The 17,702-nt window shown below is 36.5% G+C and overlaps 1 protein-coding gene across 1 annotated transcript in view; it reads left to right on the top strand.

Moving 5' to 3' along the window:
• Window positions 1–17,702, top strand: part of LOC107535222 (ephrin type-A receptor 5-like) — a 68,194-nt gene that overhangs the window by 30,065 nt on the left and 20,427 nt on the right. Inside the window, exon 2 of the mRNA XM_087827541.1 lies at window positions 1,265–1,329. Coding sequence (XP_087683667.1) covers window positions 1,265–1,329 — 65 coding nt within the window. The remainder of the gene's footprint in view (window positions 1–1,264; window positions 1,330–17,702) is intronic.

Raw genomic sequence — 17,702 nt, forward strand, 5'->3', positions numbered from 1 at the left:
AAAGAAGCTTCATAGCTCTGACTGGGGCTAATCTAGTTGTTTTTCTTTTGAATCCATATGCCATGCTCATTTAGAGTTGTTCACCTGGCCCTGGGCAATGTAGTTCAGTTGGTTGACCATAGTTCCATGCACAGACTGGTCACTGGTTGATTCCCAGTCAGGGCACATTCCTGGGTTGCAGGCTCACCCCAGTAGGGTGCATGCAGAAGGCAGCCTATCCATGTTTCTCTCCTTTCCTCCCTCTTCCTTTCTCCCTCTCTAAAATCAATAAAAACATAAATAATTTTTTAAAATAAACTGGTTCAGCTACACAATGGGCCAGGTGGGTCTATTTAGGTTAGGCATAATAGGTTGGAAACATAATGATCTGTGACCCAGGTCTAAAGCATTTTGACAACAAAGTTCTCTTTTAGGTAGTTTAACTTGGGGTAACAGTAGATGAACTTTCTGAAATATAAACATGGTGAGTGTGTGGGATGTGGGTGCACATGTGTATAAATACTGTGTGGTTTCCCTTTGCAAAGATGACATTTAGACTTCCCCTTGGGAGTTCCAAATATTTTAAGATATCTAGCCATAATTGATGTCTGTCTTTCAAAAATGTAAATGATAGTTCCACAAGAAGCACATTCAAGATTATGGTCATATATACGTAGAACATATCTTGGAAATGCAATGGCCCCATAACTGTAATAACAACCCTGAGAGCTGCTACAATTTCCTTGGCTTGGTTAAGGGTGTGTAGATTTATTTCTTAATTAAACTTGCAATTTGGATTACAGATTTCAGTTAATATCACAAAAATGTTACAAGCTTGGGTATAGTTTATTGCTGTTTAATGTAAATTATTTGTTAATTGCTTCATAACAGCTTTCTGGAAGAAAATACAATACGTTCAGCCACAATTTTATGGCTGCAGCTTAATCCCAAGGCCTAGAGCCTGAAAAAAACGCTACATGGTCTTTATTGTTTTATGTGGATTTTTCATATTTTATTTTTCTTATTTTAATTTTTCTTTATAGTTGTTTGACAAAAAAAGAGCACTTAGTGTAATGAGTTGTTTATATAATTTTGCTCTAAGTGTTAATTCAAAATCACTTGTTTTCTTGCATTGAAATGTTTTCTTTAAATTATAACTCTTGTATTCATCACAATGACTACTTAATCTAATTTCAATTATGCAGCAATATGCACTTTTAATAACACTGAAAATAGTGACGCCGTTTTATACATTTGACTCAGTTTTGTGTTCTTTCTCTTTCAGTGAATTTACTGGATTCACGTACTGTCATGGGGGACCTGGGATGGATTGCTTTTCCAAAAAATGGGGTAAGTCTTTATGAAATTTTTTCTACAACTTAAGCTACTTGAGTAGACATGTTAAATGCCACATATGATTGAAAATGTATTGGACATATGTGTTGTTAAGAGAGGATGGGTGTGTGTGTGAAGGTGAGTGTGGAGACTTCGCATCAGCTGGGCCTGGGGAAAATGGGCAGACGGGGAGGGATTTCAGTGACTGATAACGAACATGTGATTTTCTTCTCTGAGTATTTCTCCATAAAGAAGTGTGAAAGTACTGTAAACATTCAGATTGAAGCAACCAACACACTTATAGAATTGGTTGATCTTTAAAAAAAAGGGTAAAAAAAAAAGGTTTGCTGCTGATTTGCCCTTATTCTGGTTATCTTGAATAGGAAATAAAGTAACATGTCAATGACCAGTGTCAATTCTAACCCTGGAATCAATGTATTTTGTGTTTCTTTACTACATTAGGGAATGAAAATATTGTGAGAAGTTCCTTAAATTCCATTGAGATTAAAGGTTTCTCAGATTATTAGGCCAGTCATCATTCCAAGGTTTTCTTTCAATTTTTAATTTTTTCTTTATTGAAAACTTTCAGGAAAAAATGTTTCATTGGAACATTTCTACAATCAATTGTTTTTATTAGTTATTTTACTGCTTGTACATTAAAAATAAAGTCTTTTGGGTGAAAATTAAGTAAACCATTTTTTAACAATATACATATTAATGTGTATGTATAATATACTAAAAATCTTAATAAATAGATTATGTTTAAAAAATATTTCATAACTGTCTGTTAAATGAAAAAGACATCCATGTTATTAGATGGAAAATGAAAGCATGAGTAAAATATTGTGACAAAATAATTATATTACACAGGGTGTATTAGCTGTATTGCATGACTATTATATTCAAAACAACTTAAATTTTGAGTGAAAATTTTTATTATCTAATAAGTTCAATATTTCACTTTTTTATTTAAGCCAACACTATTGAAATTCATTATGGAACCACTTTGTGACAAAGAAAAAATATTTTCAGCCCTCCATTTTAAGAAAAAATTAGTTTGAATATTTAACTTTAAATATAATGTATATAAACAATTAATTTAGAAAGTTATGCACACTAACAATATTTCAGTGACTTTGGAGGATAATTTCAGTTTAGTTAAATAGTTGAATATTTTACATATGTGCTAGTAACAACCCAAATAGCCAATTTTTAAATGTCTTTCCAGTTGATGAGTAAACTAGGTGTGTTTATCAGTCCCTTACTAAGGAAGTTATTATGAAAGCAAAACAAGTAGTAATAATTATTGTAGTTCATAATAATTTATATGTTAACACCCTAATCTCAGTGTGCTTTATCTCTTCCCATTAACTTGGTGGAACATAAGTAAGCCAAATAAAAATGCGTTGTCCTACTCTTATAGCCAGGGCCAACATAATGGTATATATTCTCTTAGTCTGTCACTCTTTTCTCTCTCTTATATTCTTCTTTCCTTCCTTCTCACTCCCACTCCTGAATTATTTTCTTTCATCTGTCATCACCCCTATCATTCATCTCTGAGACCCTATAGATATATTTTATATTCTCCATTTTTTCCACAAGCCAAAAATGATTTATTACATAAATATTTTAAATTGCCCTTTCTGATGACACAGCTGATATGTTGGGTTGATATTAATTTTTGAAAAGCCTGAGAAAATATGTCATGTTCTCTTTGAATCTAGTTTTGTGCTTTTTCTGTTTCCATTCCAAAGTTATTCAGAAAAGGTTTGACAGACTAGCTGTGGGAGTAAATCTGGTGTTGGCTCTGGCAACTAAGAGATCCACCCACCAGTCCAGCAGGTTTTTTGTTTGTTTGTTTGTTTTTGTCTATAGTATATCTACATGAATTCATTGTCAGCAGTTAAAGATTGGGAGAGTTCATATAAAATGAATTTCAGCTTTTCTGTTTAGTTGGAAGTTTCAGAAAATGAGAGTTAGGAACCTTTTATGATCTCAACGGCCCAAAGCTGAGGAAAGGCTGCTTTTTAAGAGAGTAAGCAGCTTCTCCTGTTTGATTCAATTTCTGCCTGACAGTCTTCACTCATCTAAGTTCCAGTCTGTAATGTTGACATTTTTGTGGAGTCAATTTTTAATATTTCACACACATCAGGACTTTCTGTTGTTTTTAAGGGGGACTTTATTTTTTTTTAAAAAACTTCACTTATTGTTATATGCTGGGGTGGTTTTTTACTCTTTGTTTTTCTGACTACTTCACTTCAGTTAAGATACAGTATTTGAATTTGGGCTTTAGTGTGTGCATTTTAGCTGCAGTGTATGAGATAGTGTTTGTGTTCCTGTGTTCCTGTGTGTGGGTGTGTTGGTGTGTGTGGGTAAGTTGTGTGCATGACTGCCTCATGGTAGGAAGTTGAACTCTCCTCTTTTTTTATTCTGGAAGAATTATGTTACAGCAGAGTTTACTTTCATGCAGATTGGCTGCATTTATTCATTCAACAGTTATGTATCAGGCGGTTGGGATGTGCCCAGTTTCTCTTCTAGGCACTGGGGTTGCAACAGTGAAGAAGAATAACGTTTTTGACATCCTGGGGGTTGAGGCAGCATTATTTTGAGAACCAGTAATCATAATGTCAGAAAAATATAGTAGATGAAATTCTTTCTAGTCCTATCGTTTTTTTCTCTACTTAGACAATAGTGGCAGAAAGGCGACAGTGTTTACTCACAGTCATTCAGTTAGTTTGTGACACAACTGGGAAGAGCACGTGTACTGGATTTTATTGGGCACATGTTGTGTCATATTACTGTTTCTCATTGTCTCGCCGTGAAAAACAGTGGTCTTTCATGTACATGATTCCAGTTAGTACTAACACTGACAGTGTAAAAAGAGACACTTAATGTTGTTTTCTGGAAAAGGGCAGTGAAGCTCTGTAAGGGTAGGTGACTTGCAAGAACTGGTCTTTAATTGTAAATAGCAAAAAAACAAGCAAAACACAGAGTGACATCTGGCTTAATTGCTGTAAATTATGCATAGTTACCCTCAATTCTAAATTTCACCTTTTATATAAGTATTTTTTTCCATCAGAGCACCTTTTAAAAATAATTTATATTGAAGTTCTCAAACTTCTTCAGCTTCAACTCACTGGGACATGATTTTAACAGTAACAGTGAGCCTTGAGAATTCATTGATTTTGTGATGGGCTGTATTGCCATTCCTTTATTTTCTATGTTTTCATAAGATTTCACTTTAAAATACTTGAAAATTTTATAGCCATTTGATTTACTTTTTAAACTAATAGATTTTAGTTTTTAGAGACATTTTGGGTTCGTAGAAAAATGAGCGGAGAGTATGGAGAGCTCCTGTATACCACCTCAGTATACTCCTCACTCTGTTTCCACTGTTACTAACATATTGTATTAGTGTGATACATTTGTTATAATTGACAAACCAATATGGACACATTGGTTTAATTAAATGCCTTAGTTTATATTAGAGTTCATTCTTTCTGTTGTACATTCTGAGGGCTTTGACAGGTATATCATGACATATACTTACTGTTACAGCACCTTACAGAACAGTTTCAGGGCCCTAAAATCCCCTGTGCCCCCCCTATTTATCCATTGCTTCCTTCCTCCCTCCCTACTCTCTAACCCCTGGCAAATACTGATCTTTTTACTGTCTCCTTTTTTGCCTTTTCCAGAATGTCATGTAGTTGGAATCACAGTATTAGCCTTTTCAGATTGGCTTCCTTCACTTAGCAAAGGACATTTAAGGTTTCCCCATGTCTTTTTGCGGTTTGATAGTGCATATATTTTTATCATAGGCTATCTTTCTATGTTTTATACCCAACTGTGGGATTTTTGGAAATAACACTATCCCACAACCATAAGAACTCCATTTCTGCAATTCTCTACTTTCCCATTAAATGACAAATGTTTAGTAGCAAACTCCATGTCTAGACTTTAGAAAAAGATAAGAAAAACCTTTTAAGAATATAAGTATTTTTCTTTAAAGGTAAAACTTATGTGGCATGTAAATCCTATTTCACTTAAAATTATGAAAGTGTTTAGAATAGAAGAACCAATGTCATAGCAATGCATTTGTTTGAATTTTGGTAGAATCATCTGCCTGAATAACAGTAGACCCAGTAGGCTCTTTCTAAAATAAGTGTTTTCTCACTTAGCTTTCCTCTCCTCTTTTCTGCCCTTAAACTGTCAATCTCTTTTCCGTGGCTTTACCAGCCTATTTGTTCACACCCTGAAAATGTGTTCTGCTTCCTTCTAATTATGTTAGAGTTATTTCAATCACCTTCTGGAACATTTAATATTGATTAATCTCTATAGTCTAAGCATGGATATAAATAGCCTTGTTTCCTGGACATTTTTTGCAAGTGTTTTCCAGGCTTATTCTTACGAGAATAAAATTCATGGTTATGGTTTTGTTTAGAGCAGATTTTGCTCTTAGGTCTTAAAAATTCTGCTATTGCTCTTTTCTCCCATATGTTGTTACAAGTGATCACAAGGTACACCTGCCTCCTTTGCTCTGGTGGAGGCAGCCTTCTCCCCACTGGGTTCTCTGTATTTCCTGCAGTGCGCAGCGCAGGCCACGCTCCCCTGGGCCCGCCTCTGAGTTGTATTGCAAGTTCTGCTTTTATTTTTGCTGTCTTATCTTCTTCCAGTCATAGAGGATAAACATTATTTTGAGATATTTTATTATGCTGATCTCAGTGGCTATTAGGACCATTCATAATAATTTATTCACGTGAGAGCGATATTGGAATATTGACTTAAAACATATTTGTACTAAAATGGAGACAGAGTAACCTGCTTCCTGCCTGGGGCGAGAAAGAACAAACAACAGTTCTACATAGAAGGCGCTTGGAAACGGGAGCTGATGGCGTTCCCTTGCTTTAGTGTCACTTTGTTCAATTTTATGATTTCTTTGAGACAGAGAACCTGTGTGTTTGCTTTTGAAGTTGAAAATAACTCAGGTTTAGATTACTCAGCATGGACTGTGAGTACATTATGTGGACTCTCTTGAACCCAGAAAGACTTAAACTGGGTTTCTATTCTGATACTCAGATTTTGGCCAAAGCATGTGTGGAGGTTTATGTATATGATTCTTTCTTCCCAGACTTAAAGGCAAAGAATGAGGAGAGATTTTTGAACACTGCCAATTTCAGATTTTGGTTAAGATCATGCTGTGTTTTGCCAGAACCTTACTTTGGCTTTGTTTTCTGTTGAAGGAGAGGAGAGATAATGATGAGCTTTGAGGCCCACACTGAGTGTGGAGAGACTAATAAAGATTAAAGTAATGCTGAAGTGGGAGAAAAAGAACACATTAGTGGATATAGAAAAGCTATTTATTTGGACAGTGATAGAAAATGATTCTAAAGGGGATGGGTATTATACATATACTGCAAATGCCAGTATAATGAAGAACAGTTGTGTTCCAAAGTAGCTTGGTATTCATTATTTTTTAGAAAAACAAAAAGCACACGCAACCCATGAGGTAATTAAGATAAATAATTTAAGGAATTCGTAATAGTCATTAAGCATACACTGAAGTTTAGAGCAAGCAAGCTTTGCATTTAGATTTCCTACATGGAAGCTTAGCAGTTATGAGGAAAGTGCTCCACAATATCCAGCTCTGCTTTGACATAAGAGACAGATGTTGTATTTATTCTTTGATAAATGCAGTGATGTTGGATGACTGAGCTATAGCCACAGTGTATTCCTGCAGAGTAGGATTGAGACATGCAAGTATTACTTGTTTGTTAGGTGTCACTCTATATATTCAAAGTCACTAAAAAATAATGCAGCCTGGCTGGGCGGGGCTCAGCGGTTGAGCATCGACCTAAGATCCAGGAGATTGGGATTCGATTCCTGATCATGGCACATGCCCGGGTTGTGGGCTCGATCCCCAGTCCGGGGTGTGAAGGAAGCAGCCGATCAGTGATGACTCTTTCATCATTGATGTTTCTCTCTCTCTCTCTCCCTCTCCTTTCCTCTCTCTGAAATCAATAAAGATATATTTAAAAAAATAAATAAAAATAAAAAATATATCTTTATTGATTTCAGAGAGAGGAAAGGAGAAGGAGAGAGAGAGAGAGAAACATCATTGATGAGGGAGTCATTGATCAAGCCTGCAACCCGGGCACGTGCCCTGACCGGGAATCGAACCCCGATTGCCTGGATCCTAGGTCGACGCTCAACCGCTGAGCCACGCCCGGCCGGGCAAGATATATTTTTTTAAAAAAGCAAATATTTTCTTCTTTTGAGGCTCTCAAAACACTTTTCCTGCATTATAGGGAAACTTACAGATGTAAACTGGAAAATGACCTTTGTCCGTGATATTCCTTTGTTAATCCCTTCTCCTTAAGCTAACTGCAACTGAATAGCTCAGGGCCCAATCCTTCAGATGGCAGTTTTGTTATTGGGAAAGTTGAGGTATCCCTGTCCGCATTGAGTGCTAGGGGTAGAGTCCTTATGATATCTTGAGAAAAAGAATTTTCTGAGACTCTCACAAGAGGATGAATGATTATTTGTGTGGAATTACATCCCTGGGTTTCCAAAGCCCCATTTCCTTTAATCTAGTCCTGGAAGAAATGTAGATGGGGATTCAGTAGAGCTAAAAGCAAAGCCAGTGTCCAGAGTTTCAATTCCATGTACCAGTTGGGTCCAGTTCAGCATTAGGCTAGTTAAAGTCCATTAGTACATTGTGTTGGGGGGTCCACATTGCCATAGGCCATGTAAGCAAATATAGAAAGGAGGAACGAGAGAGTCCCAAAAGCCAGGAGTCAAGTGCAACACACCAACAGCCAAGAGAATGAACTCCTTTGTTTAGGGGATTAAATATTCCAAACCTTCCTGCCCTTGCAGGGGCCGTGCACATTCTGGCCAATGACCTGTTCCCAGGTGTGATTGACAGATAAGTACCTTCCCCAAATCACCCCAACTTTACTGGCATAGCTCTACCTTCCCTTTGCTGGGCCCCTGGAGAGTGTCAAGTTGTAGCATCCTGGCAAAGCTGCCCAAATGGCATGCCTGTAATATATGGCCTTCCCTTTGCTCCTTTCCTGTTATTAATAACTAGTTAACTACAGTGTTTTCAGGGAGACAATGAGGAGACCTTGGTTCTCTTCTTGAGGGATAGATTTCAATCAAGAGATGAAGGGTAGAAAATAAAGCAAGAATTTATTGGCTGCAGCAAAAATATACTTAGGACAGTGAGACAAGGAGGGACATAGAAGAGGCAACCGGAGAGCCTGGGCTGGGCTGCTTTGGCTCCCTGGGAAGTCAGAGAAAAGGGGGGAAGGGGGCCTTGGAGACAGGTTCAAGGGGTTAGCCTGGGATGAGCTGCCGCTGCCCATTTGCTCCCCTGGTTGCAAGTCTCCTGGGTCCCCTCACAGGTGAGAAAGAAATGGAGCTGGCTTGCTCCCCTGGCGGGGAACGGGGAGAGCACTTGTCACTGGGTCCTTTGTCTTGAGCATATTTATCTCTTTCTTGTAGGCTGGAAATCTTACGGGAGGTCTCAGGGGAGGGTCTCAATATAATATTCATCAGCTTTCCACGTGTGCTCTTTCAGGGCCATGGTCTCTGATGATTGGTCGGTGCCAGGGCAGGGAGTCATTAGACAAGGTATCTAGTCCTGAGGCAGCCACTTGTCTGGTGGCCTCACTGCTTTTCTGGGCCTGGAGCTGAAATACAAGGAGGCCTAGATATTATCTTTAGGGAGGAAAGCTCAGGCGTCTAAACCGCATGACCAGCGATATGCTAGGGGAAGATAGATTACCCTGGGGACAAAGTTCTTGTTTTCCCAGTTTCACCCCTTGTAGGCATCCAGAGTTCCCTGCCCTGGTTTCTGTACCTGGACCATCTAACACAAACCATTTACTCTCAAGTGTCCTTGGTTTAGGGAAGATAGGATTTACTAGGTGGCTGCAAACTGCTGTTTAGCAATCTGTCTCCGTTTCCCTATTCCACTTGTCCTGGAATTTTCCTAGCTTCATACTCTACTGTAACAACAGCACTATCATTTTCAGTTCTACTCCGTCAGAGCAGTCCAGCCCCAGGACTCACTCTGTTCCTCCCTAGTAGCAGATCGCGCTGGGCAATCCTTCTCTTTCTTCCATCCCAGCCCCTATCTATTATTTCCCTCCACGTTGTAATGTGTACAGCTATGTTATTCATACTCATCACCTTGTCTAGCTTTCTACTCAAACACTTCATTCTTATAAGCTGTTCCTTTTTTCATGGCTTTTTCCATTGGTCTGTATAACAAGCAGGGAGTGTATATGTGAACAAAGACTTTCAGGCCATTTTCCAAAGAGTCATATACAAGTTACTGTCCCCTCTCCTGTCTTGTGAGACACCTGTGTATACATTTGCATCAAACAACTATCTCCCAGTGTAATTCCGGCCTGTTTCATACTGGTTTCTAATACTTCCCCCTGAAGTATATGGGGGTTTCTGGGTCTCTGTCTAGGTGTTTCCCTGCCATATGATGTAGTCCATGTGCATTCTGCGCCTACAATGCTTTTCCGAAAAATACGCTCTGCTCTCAAAGATGTATGCACCAGTTTCCATATGTGAATAAAATGATTTTTTTACGCTTATCTTTCCATTAATTAATGAAGATGTTAAATAAAACTGGGCCTTGCAGAGGTCTGCAGGGCCCAAAGACCAGGTATTTTTTCTGAGTGGCTTGATTGCTGTTTATCAGGATCTTTTTTTTTCAGCCCTACTCATTCTTCAGCTGTTTTCAATTCATGTGACAGTGCTCCCAAGCAAGTCAATTTGAATTAATTTCGCAAGCAAAATGCTTTATGGTTCTGAGTACATAATCTCCTTCTCCCACAGAGAAAAAATATACTGTAATCATTTAGCATTCCTATTGATTATTTCCATTAAAGGCAGCAGGGGGAGGGAGAATGCCCGAGACTGTCCTGTGTTTGTAGTTTTTTGAGGCTTTTGCTAGTCATTGCCTGTTCACTGTGTGCATGTCTTATTCTTTTTTTGTGTATGCCGTTCAGTGCTTGCACTAATGCAGAAAGTGATGGGCCAAGCTGCTCAGCCTGAAATCTCTGTCTTCTGGAGCTTAGTTGTTTCTATCTTTGTGATCTCCTAGCCCCTCATACTCTACCCCAAATGACCTGATTTCTCTCTTCTTAACTCCCCAAAGGATTCATATAAATTTCTACTTCCAGTGTTTAGCACAAATTAGTTGCAATATTCCACCTCCTACTCTCAATATGATCCATCTTAATGTTAATCATTTTTTTAAGGTTCAGCTGAAGTTATATAACACGAAACCTTTCATTACTACCCAGAAGAGTGACCCCTTCCTAGGCTGAATTAATGTAGCATTTACTGTGTATTGAACACACTAAAAATGAGATATATGTAGTATTACCTATTGTTTGTATGAATATTGAGAGCTTCTCTATTGTAAAGACCTTTTATATTAGTGTGAACATGCCACTCTATGCCTCAAATATAAATTCACATTACTGATGGATACATAATGAGGCATCTAAATTTTTAGGAAATGGTGGCTGTTGGACCCAAAGGCTGCCCATTTTCTGCTAAAAGATAGAATAATGAAAAATACATCAAAGTTTAGATTTAAAAGTTCTCATTCATTTGGTGTCATGTAAGTCTGAGTCAAGAACACTTTAATTATATAATTTATTTTACCAAAACACCATTACATGTTTAGCACTGAGGTTGCACTGATAAACAGGACTCACTGTGCTCAACTATTCAAATAGATAAGTTTTGAATGATGTTCCTTAGGTCATAAAATACGCAACGTGCATAAACACACACACAATTCTGAGAGCCTCTCTCTAGTGAGCTCAATCTAGATTACTAATTTATATAAATATTTCCCTCCTTAGAGGCAGTGTGGTTAACATGGAGAATTTGTAATCAGCTACTCCAGATTCCAAACCTGGTTCCATGTCTTACTACAAAAAGTGTAGCATTGAGTTAATTTCTGTCTGTTTCCTCATCTATAAATTATGTGTAATAATACTACCACTGCACAAATTTCTTATGAAGATTCAAACGAGATAATGAGGCCCTGTTAGCACAGTGTACCGCCTGTATTAAGGAGCCCATTTGTGATGTTTGTATTATTTTCTTTGTCTTTGTTTCTGTTCTCATTTTTATTTTCCCCCAGAGGCGCACTGTGACCGTGATAAACTAATAAGGTCATTATGTCTTGACCATCACCTTACTCTTTTCAGTATTTTGAACTGAATTATAGTTAACACTTAAAGATGTGAAAATATATTCACTTGTTAAATAAAGCATTTGGATTTTAAAAAAAAAGGACTTGAGAGGTCCACCAGGCACTTTACTTGTTAGTACATGCATAAAGTTTCCTAAAACATTTGTTTTTCACTGATGAACAATTAAAGTCAAACATTTTCAATTTGTGTATCACAATTCACAAATCAAAACAGGAGTGCACACTAATTGTAACAAGAAGCAAACATTTGCAGTGAAGGAAGGAAACAATTATCAAAATCAGAATGATTTCTGACTTTGTAGATTGGTGGGTGCTATTGTCTAAATGTTGTGTCCCCACTAATTTATGTGTTGAAATCCTAATGCCCGATGTATCAGGAGGTGCTTAGGTCATGAGAGCGGAGCCCTCCCAATGGGATTAGTGCCCTTATAAAGGAGGCTCCAGGGAGCTAGATAGCCCCTTCCACAATGTGGGGTATGAGATATCTGCGACCTGCCTTAAAGAGAGCCCTCACCCAGCAGTACTGACATTTTGATCTGGAACTTTCAGCCCTGACAACTGTGAGAATTAAATGTCTATTGTTTATTTCTATTGCTACCCAGTCTAGGGTATTTTTTATAGCAGCTTAAACATATTAGGACAGTTGGCTTACACAAATCTATGACAATTTAACACTCTAATTACCATTTTGTATGTATCTCTTTAACATAGAGCAGGAGTTCAGTGACGCTCATATACTGAATAAATATCCTTTATATTCAAAACAAATTAAGTGTTGTTCTACATTTCTATTAAATAGGGTATGGGGAAAAGATTTCATTCAAAAATTATTAAAATAAAATGCTACACTTACAGGAATAGTTACCATTAGGTGTTATAACTTTATGAATTGTCCAGATAACTGAAGCTGATTTAGTTATTTATTATTTTGTTGGTCAAATTTCAGTTGTTTTCAAGTCACAAAGTCTCTGCAGCTAGCTTAAGAGAGAGAAAGGGACTTATGGTTAACTCAGAGAACACGAGGTCAATTGAAGTTTTGAAATAATGAAACCAAGGAATTGGGCAAGCTCCCATGAACTAAGCAGTAGTCACCCTTTGTCTTCCCGGTTCCTGCTTCTAACCGGTCCTTTCTTCATTCATCTGTCTGCAAACCAGATTTCTTTGCTTCATTTTGTGCAAGGCTATCCCACAATTCCAAATTCAACCTCCTGTATTTAAAATACCTATTCAGAATCACTGGGAATGTTCGCAATTTCACATTGAAGGTTGTGATGGGTTCCACTTGGTTCAGCTGTCCATCCCTGAGGGAAACATCTCTAGCTGGGCTGGAGGAGGGGATGAGATTGCACAGAGTGAGTGTAGCTATAGTTGATGGTGACTATCTCTCCTAACAAGAAAGCAGCTTTAAAAAAACATTTCTGGGCTTCATCCCAATTAGTGTTTCTTAGAAATCCTGATGATGAAGCATTTCACTAAGTATGAAGTTTTTTCATATTTATAATAAAATGGGTTTATTTAGGAAAATAATTACTAACGTGAAATATTTTATTCTGAAAATTTACAGTGAAATGAGTTGTTTCCCTGTGTAATTTTCATAATGTGTATAAAGCCTGACATCTATGAAACATATGAATATTATCCTGCTTTCAGTAATTTTATCTGAGTGGGATATTTGAGTTTTTAAAAGTTTATTTGATAATATTCAATTGGCCTATATGATTTATTTAAAATTGTAGTATTACTTGTCCCACTATTGTTATATTTTAGACATTATTGTAGTCCCTGATTTTACATCGTGTGGCTATCAACATTCTTGTCTGAAACACGAATATCTCTGTGCCTTCATGCTACTTTAGCTGCATATTACTGTCTGCATCTAGTTATTATGAGTAGGCATAAAACTAATAGCATCCTATTAGTTCATTGTTTCCTTAGACTCCAAGAAAGTCACCCTTGTGATTGCTGACCTGGCTCTGAAAGTCCCTGTGCTGCATCTAAAGTCAAGTCTCTTGCTTAGAAGCAAGTTATGGATACAAAAATACAGAAACAAAAGAGGAAGGCAATCTTTACTTTCGGTTAACATTGCTTTCCTTATGTGTAATTTCCTCACATGATTACAACACTTCCAAAATGTTATTATGAATATTTAATGCCATAGGTTATGAATCTGAACTTATTCAGAAAATATATTCCAATTCAGCTTTATTGCTTCACATTTGATCTAGAACACATAATGAAAACGGTGTGGATATGCTTCATGAATACTTAACTTAATCCTTCATCTATTCCACTCTGCATTAGACACATCAGGACAGGACAGCTGCCAAGGTGTTAGAGGAGTTTCATTGTAAATGGTTTTATAGAGTTGGGCATGCGTGGGCTTTTAGTTGATTATAACATGCAAATGTGTAATAAGCCAATGAATCACAGGCTCTGCTACGATGGCAAATTATTCAAATAATGCAAGATTATTCAGTTTGTGTCACAAATCCTTCCAGTCTGCACAATTAAAGGCATCACGGTGAGTATAATCCTGAGAGATAAAGTTATTTCATTAAACAAGCTTCCCTGGTGTACTGTTTGCTTTATTTTATGCCAGATTGAGTGATGGGATTTTTAAAAGTAATTAACATCAGTGATAGTATATTGCATTTATATTACTTTGTGATTTTGGAATACTTTTACATTCTTAAAATATATAGATTAAGGATATTATGATCACACATAACATATATAATTTCAATACTAATGTCAGGAAAATTAATGTGGTTCCAAAAAGCAGCATTAAGATGTCATTAATCTAGAAGGTGAGAGGCAGCTATCATGTCATTAGATGTTGATAGAACTTTCTAGGGAGCCAATCATCAGTGGTTTTTGTGGCAGCATTATTGATTAGTGCACTGAAGTTCATTCCTGACAACTATAGATATTGTGTGTTTTCCTTTGAAAGCAGAAATAAGAATAAAGTTACTAATCAGTAAAATATTAAAATTCTCTTATGCACCCTCTCCACATCTTCAAATGGAAAATTTAGGATAGCTTTGTGAAAATAATAAATGAACCATAAGATTCTACAGCTGGGTATTTTCATGATATTAAGCAAATATGGTCATTATTTTCTAATATACTTGAAAAAGTTATCTTTTAAAATGAATTTATAACAGTCGTTATACACTTGTCCAAACCCAAAGAATGTACACCACCAAGAGTGAACCCTAAAGTAACCTATGAGCTTTGGGTGATTACTGTGTGTTCATCCTTGCTGGAAAAAAAAAAAAAAAGTACCATTCTGGTGAGTAATACTGACGAGGGGGGAACCTCTGCATGTGTGAGTGCAGGGCGTATATGGGAAATCTCTGTCCCTCCCTCTCAATTTTGTCATAAACCTAAAACTGCTCTTAAAAAAATTTTTAAAAATTAAAAAATTAAAAATAAAATAAAGTGAATTTAGATAGTAAAGACTATCCAAACCTCCACCACAACAACAGCAGTTAAAAATAACAACAAACTATGTAACAACATGAGTTCACAATGAGCTAAATTTGTGAGTTGTTCCAAACTTTACCTCATGTGACACATCTATTAAAAAAGAATTATTGGTAATTAATACCCATATTATATGTTTTTATGGTTCTGACTTTGATTTAAAATCTAACTGAATAAGCAATTATGATATGTACAAAGGTGTAAACATGCAAATTAGTTCATAGCTGGAATTATTGTACATCGCATGAGATCACATCTATGATTCTAGGTGGGGTGGTCAAATCTAAGAATTGAGGTGTGAACTGGTGAAGTTTGAGAATTTAGGCAATGAATTTATAGACAATATTTGTTTCTTCCCCCTTCATACATTGAAATCCTGAACCTCAATGTCAGGGTCTTAAGAGGTGGGGTCTTTGGTAGGTAATTAGGTCAAGAGAGTGGAGCCCTCCGGATGGGATTATAAGAAGAGGCCGGGGGAGTTTGCTTCCTCCCTCCCTTCCTCTGTGCCACATGAGGACTCAGCAGTAAGGCAGATTGGGCATCTAGGCGAGGAAGCAGGCGCCTCACCAGACACTAGATCTGCTGGTGCCTTGACCTTGGACTTTTCAGCCTTCAGAGCTGTGAACAATATATACTTGTGTGAGCCACCCAGTCTATGAGGTTTGCTGTAGCAGCCCTAGCTGACTAAGACAGGTGTGAATTTCTATTTTTCTAAAAGAATAACAAGATATAATGTGGTCAGACAGAAAAGGCAGCAAGAACATGGGAAAGCTCTGTCTCCTGCTTAAATAACACATTCCATAAAATGGATATATATTCACTAAGCAAGACAGACCATTAGGATGCAGATGACTTAAGGAGGGCTAAAAGTCCTGAATTGATGCCCAAACATTTCCAAAAGTAATGTTTTACTAAAGGTTGTTTGAAACAGGAAAACAATGTTTTAAGCCAAAAGGGTTCTATACTCAAGCAAGTTTGGTAAATATTAAGTGGCATTAAACAGGTTTCTCTATCTGCTGTATTATACTAAGCCTTTAATAAATTAATGAGCATGCAGGTTCTCCCAAATTATTTGATCAGGGAACATCTTACCCACTGTACTTATGAAGGTTTTCATGAAGAATGTTTAGCGCCATAGTTTAGGAAACATTTTATTTAAACAAAGAACTTGCTCTCCTTTTAAAAACTGTCTGAATGCTGTAATTTAGAGAAATTTGAGTAAAGGCATAGTCTTCCCTCCCCTTTTTCATAATGGCACATGGAACAGTGCCTAAGAATCACTTTGCTACCCATGCCTGGGAAATTTGTCAAAGGCACCATACTAAAAACTAACTAGTGTGCCACTGGAAATTAGAGCCAGCACATAGTTTCTAGGATGTTGCATGGGCCACATCAGGCTTGTTCTATAATTCTGTGACAGTTCTGCAGTGACCTAGACATATGAACTATCATTGGAGAGGACTTCAGATCTATTTTTCTCCAGGATCAATGGCAGAAATTCCTTTTTCATCGCATCTGTATAAATTGAGAACTCAATAATTTATTTAACTTATGCTCTAATTAGATAGCTATATAATCTCAGCTAATATTTAATCTATTGTTCCTGTAGGACAGAGAGAGAAGCCATGTAAAATGCCGCTAGAAAATCCCACTAGAAAGTTATATTGCACTAATATTAGTCTTCTAAAAAAAAGAGATGCATTTTTTCCTTAAATCTACTGTATCTCACATGCACAAGTGGTTTTCTAAATAAGACTTGATTTGAAATTACATGCTTGCATATAACCTTGAAATTTTTTTTATATAATTGTGGATTCATTTATTTGTTAATTCATCAAACAAATATTTATCCAATGAATCATGTGCTAGAATTGTACTAGGCGCTCAGGATATAAAGATGCAATAGGCATTCATTGACTTTTTAAAACAAATCTAGTGCTAGCACTGGCGATTATGTCACGATAAAATGAATACATAAAGCAGTTGAAGTCCTATAAAGGTTTTTAACAATGAAATTTTAACTCCAAATTTAGATGAGTAATAGTTAAATATTCTATCAAAATAATGAAATAGGTAATTTGATATTTTTATGGACTCTGGGAAATAGGGAAGCAATTACTGAGTTTCTATTGCAATGTATATAAAACCTGAGAAGTTCAAAAGTATTTTTAGATATTGCAGTAAATTAATGTTATAATTTTCCATTGCCGGTGACAAATTTAAATATCAGGCCATATTTTATGCCTCTTTTGAAGTGTAAAATTGTTACTCATAATGTGAGTTAGCTATATGTGATATTCAGTTAACATTTATTGAAATACATTCTTAAATAAATATTTAAAAACCAACAACAGCTACCAAACTTACATACTTGGATTTTATCTGTGTCAATTGGCAATACCAAAATCAGTTTACTTTTTTTTTTTAACTGTAAATTGAATCAGTTATGAATATATTGCAAACAGTTTTTTATCATGTAGCTACAACCACAGCAACAAGGAAAATTTTAAATTTAGCTCACTTTTGCAGTGGCCTCCTTTGGTGAATTAAGTCAAGTAGGTCAACTACTAAATCTCGCTAGAGATGAAAATTTTTACTTACTACATAGGAGAACTGGGGGAGAAATATTAAGCACCATTGAAATGCTTGA

Source organism: Miniopterus natalensis, chromosome 1, assembly GCF_054644295.1.
Source record: "Miniopterus natalensis isolate mMinNat1 chromosome 1, mMinNat1.hap1, whole genome shotgun sequence".
NCBI classification, from domain to species: Eukaryota; Metazoa; Chordata; class Mammalia; order Chiroptera; family Miniopteridae; genus Miniopterus; species Miniopterus natalensis.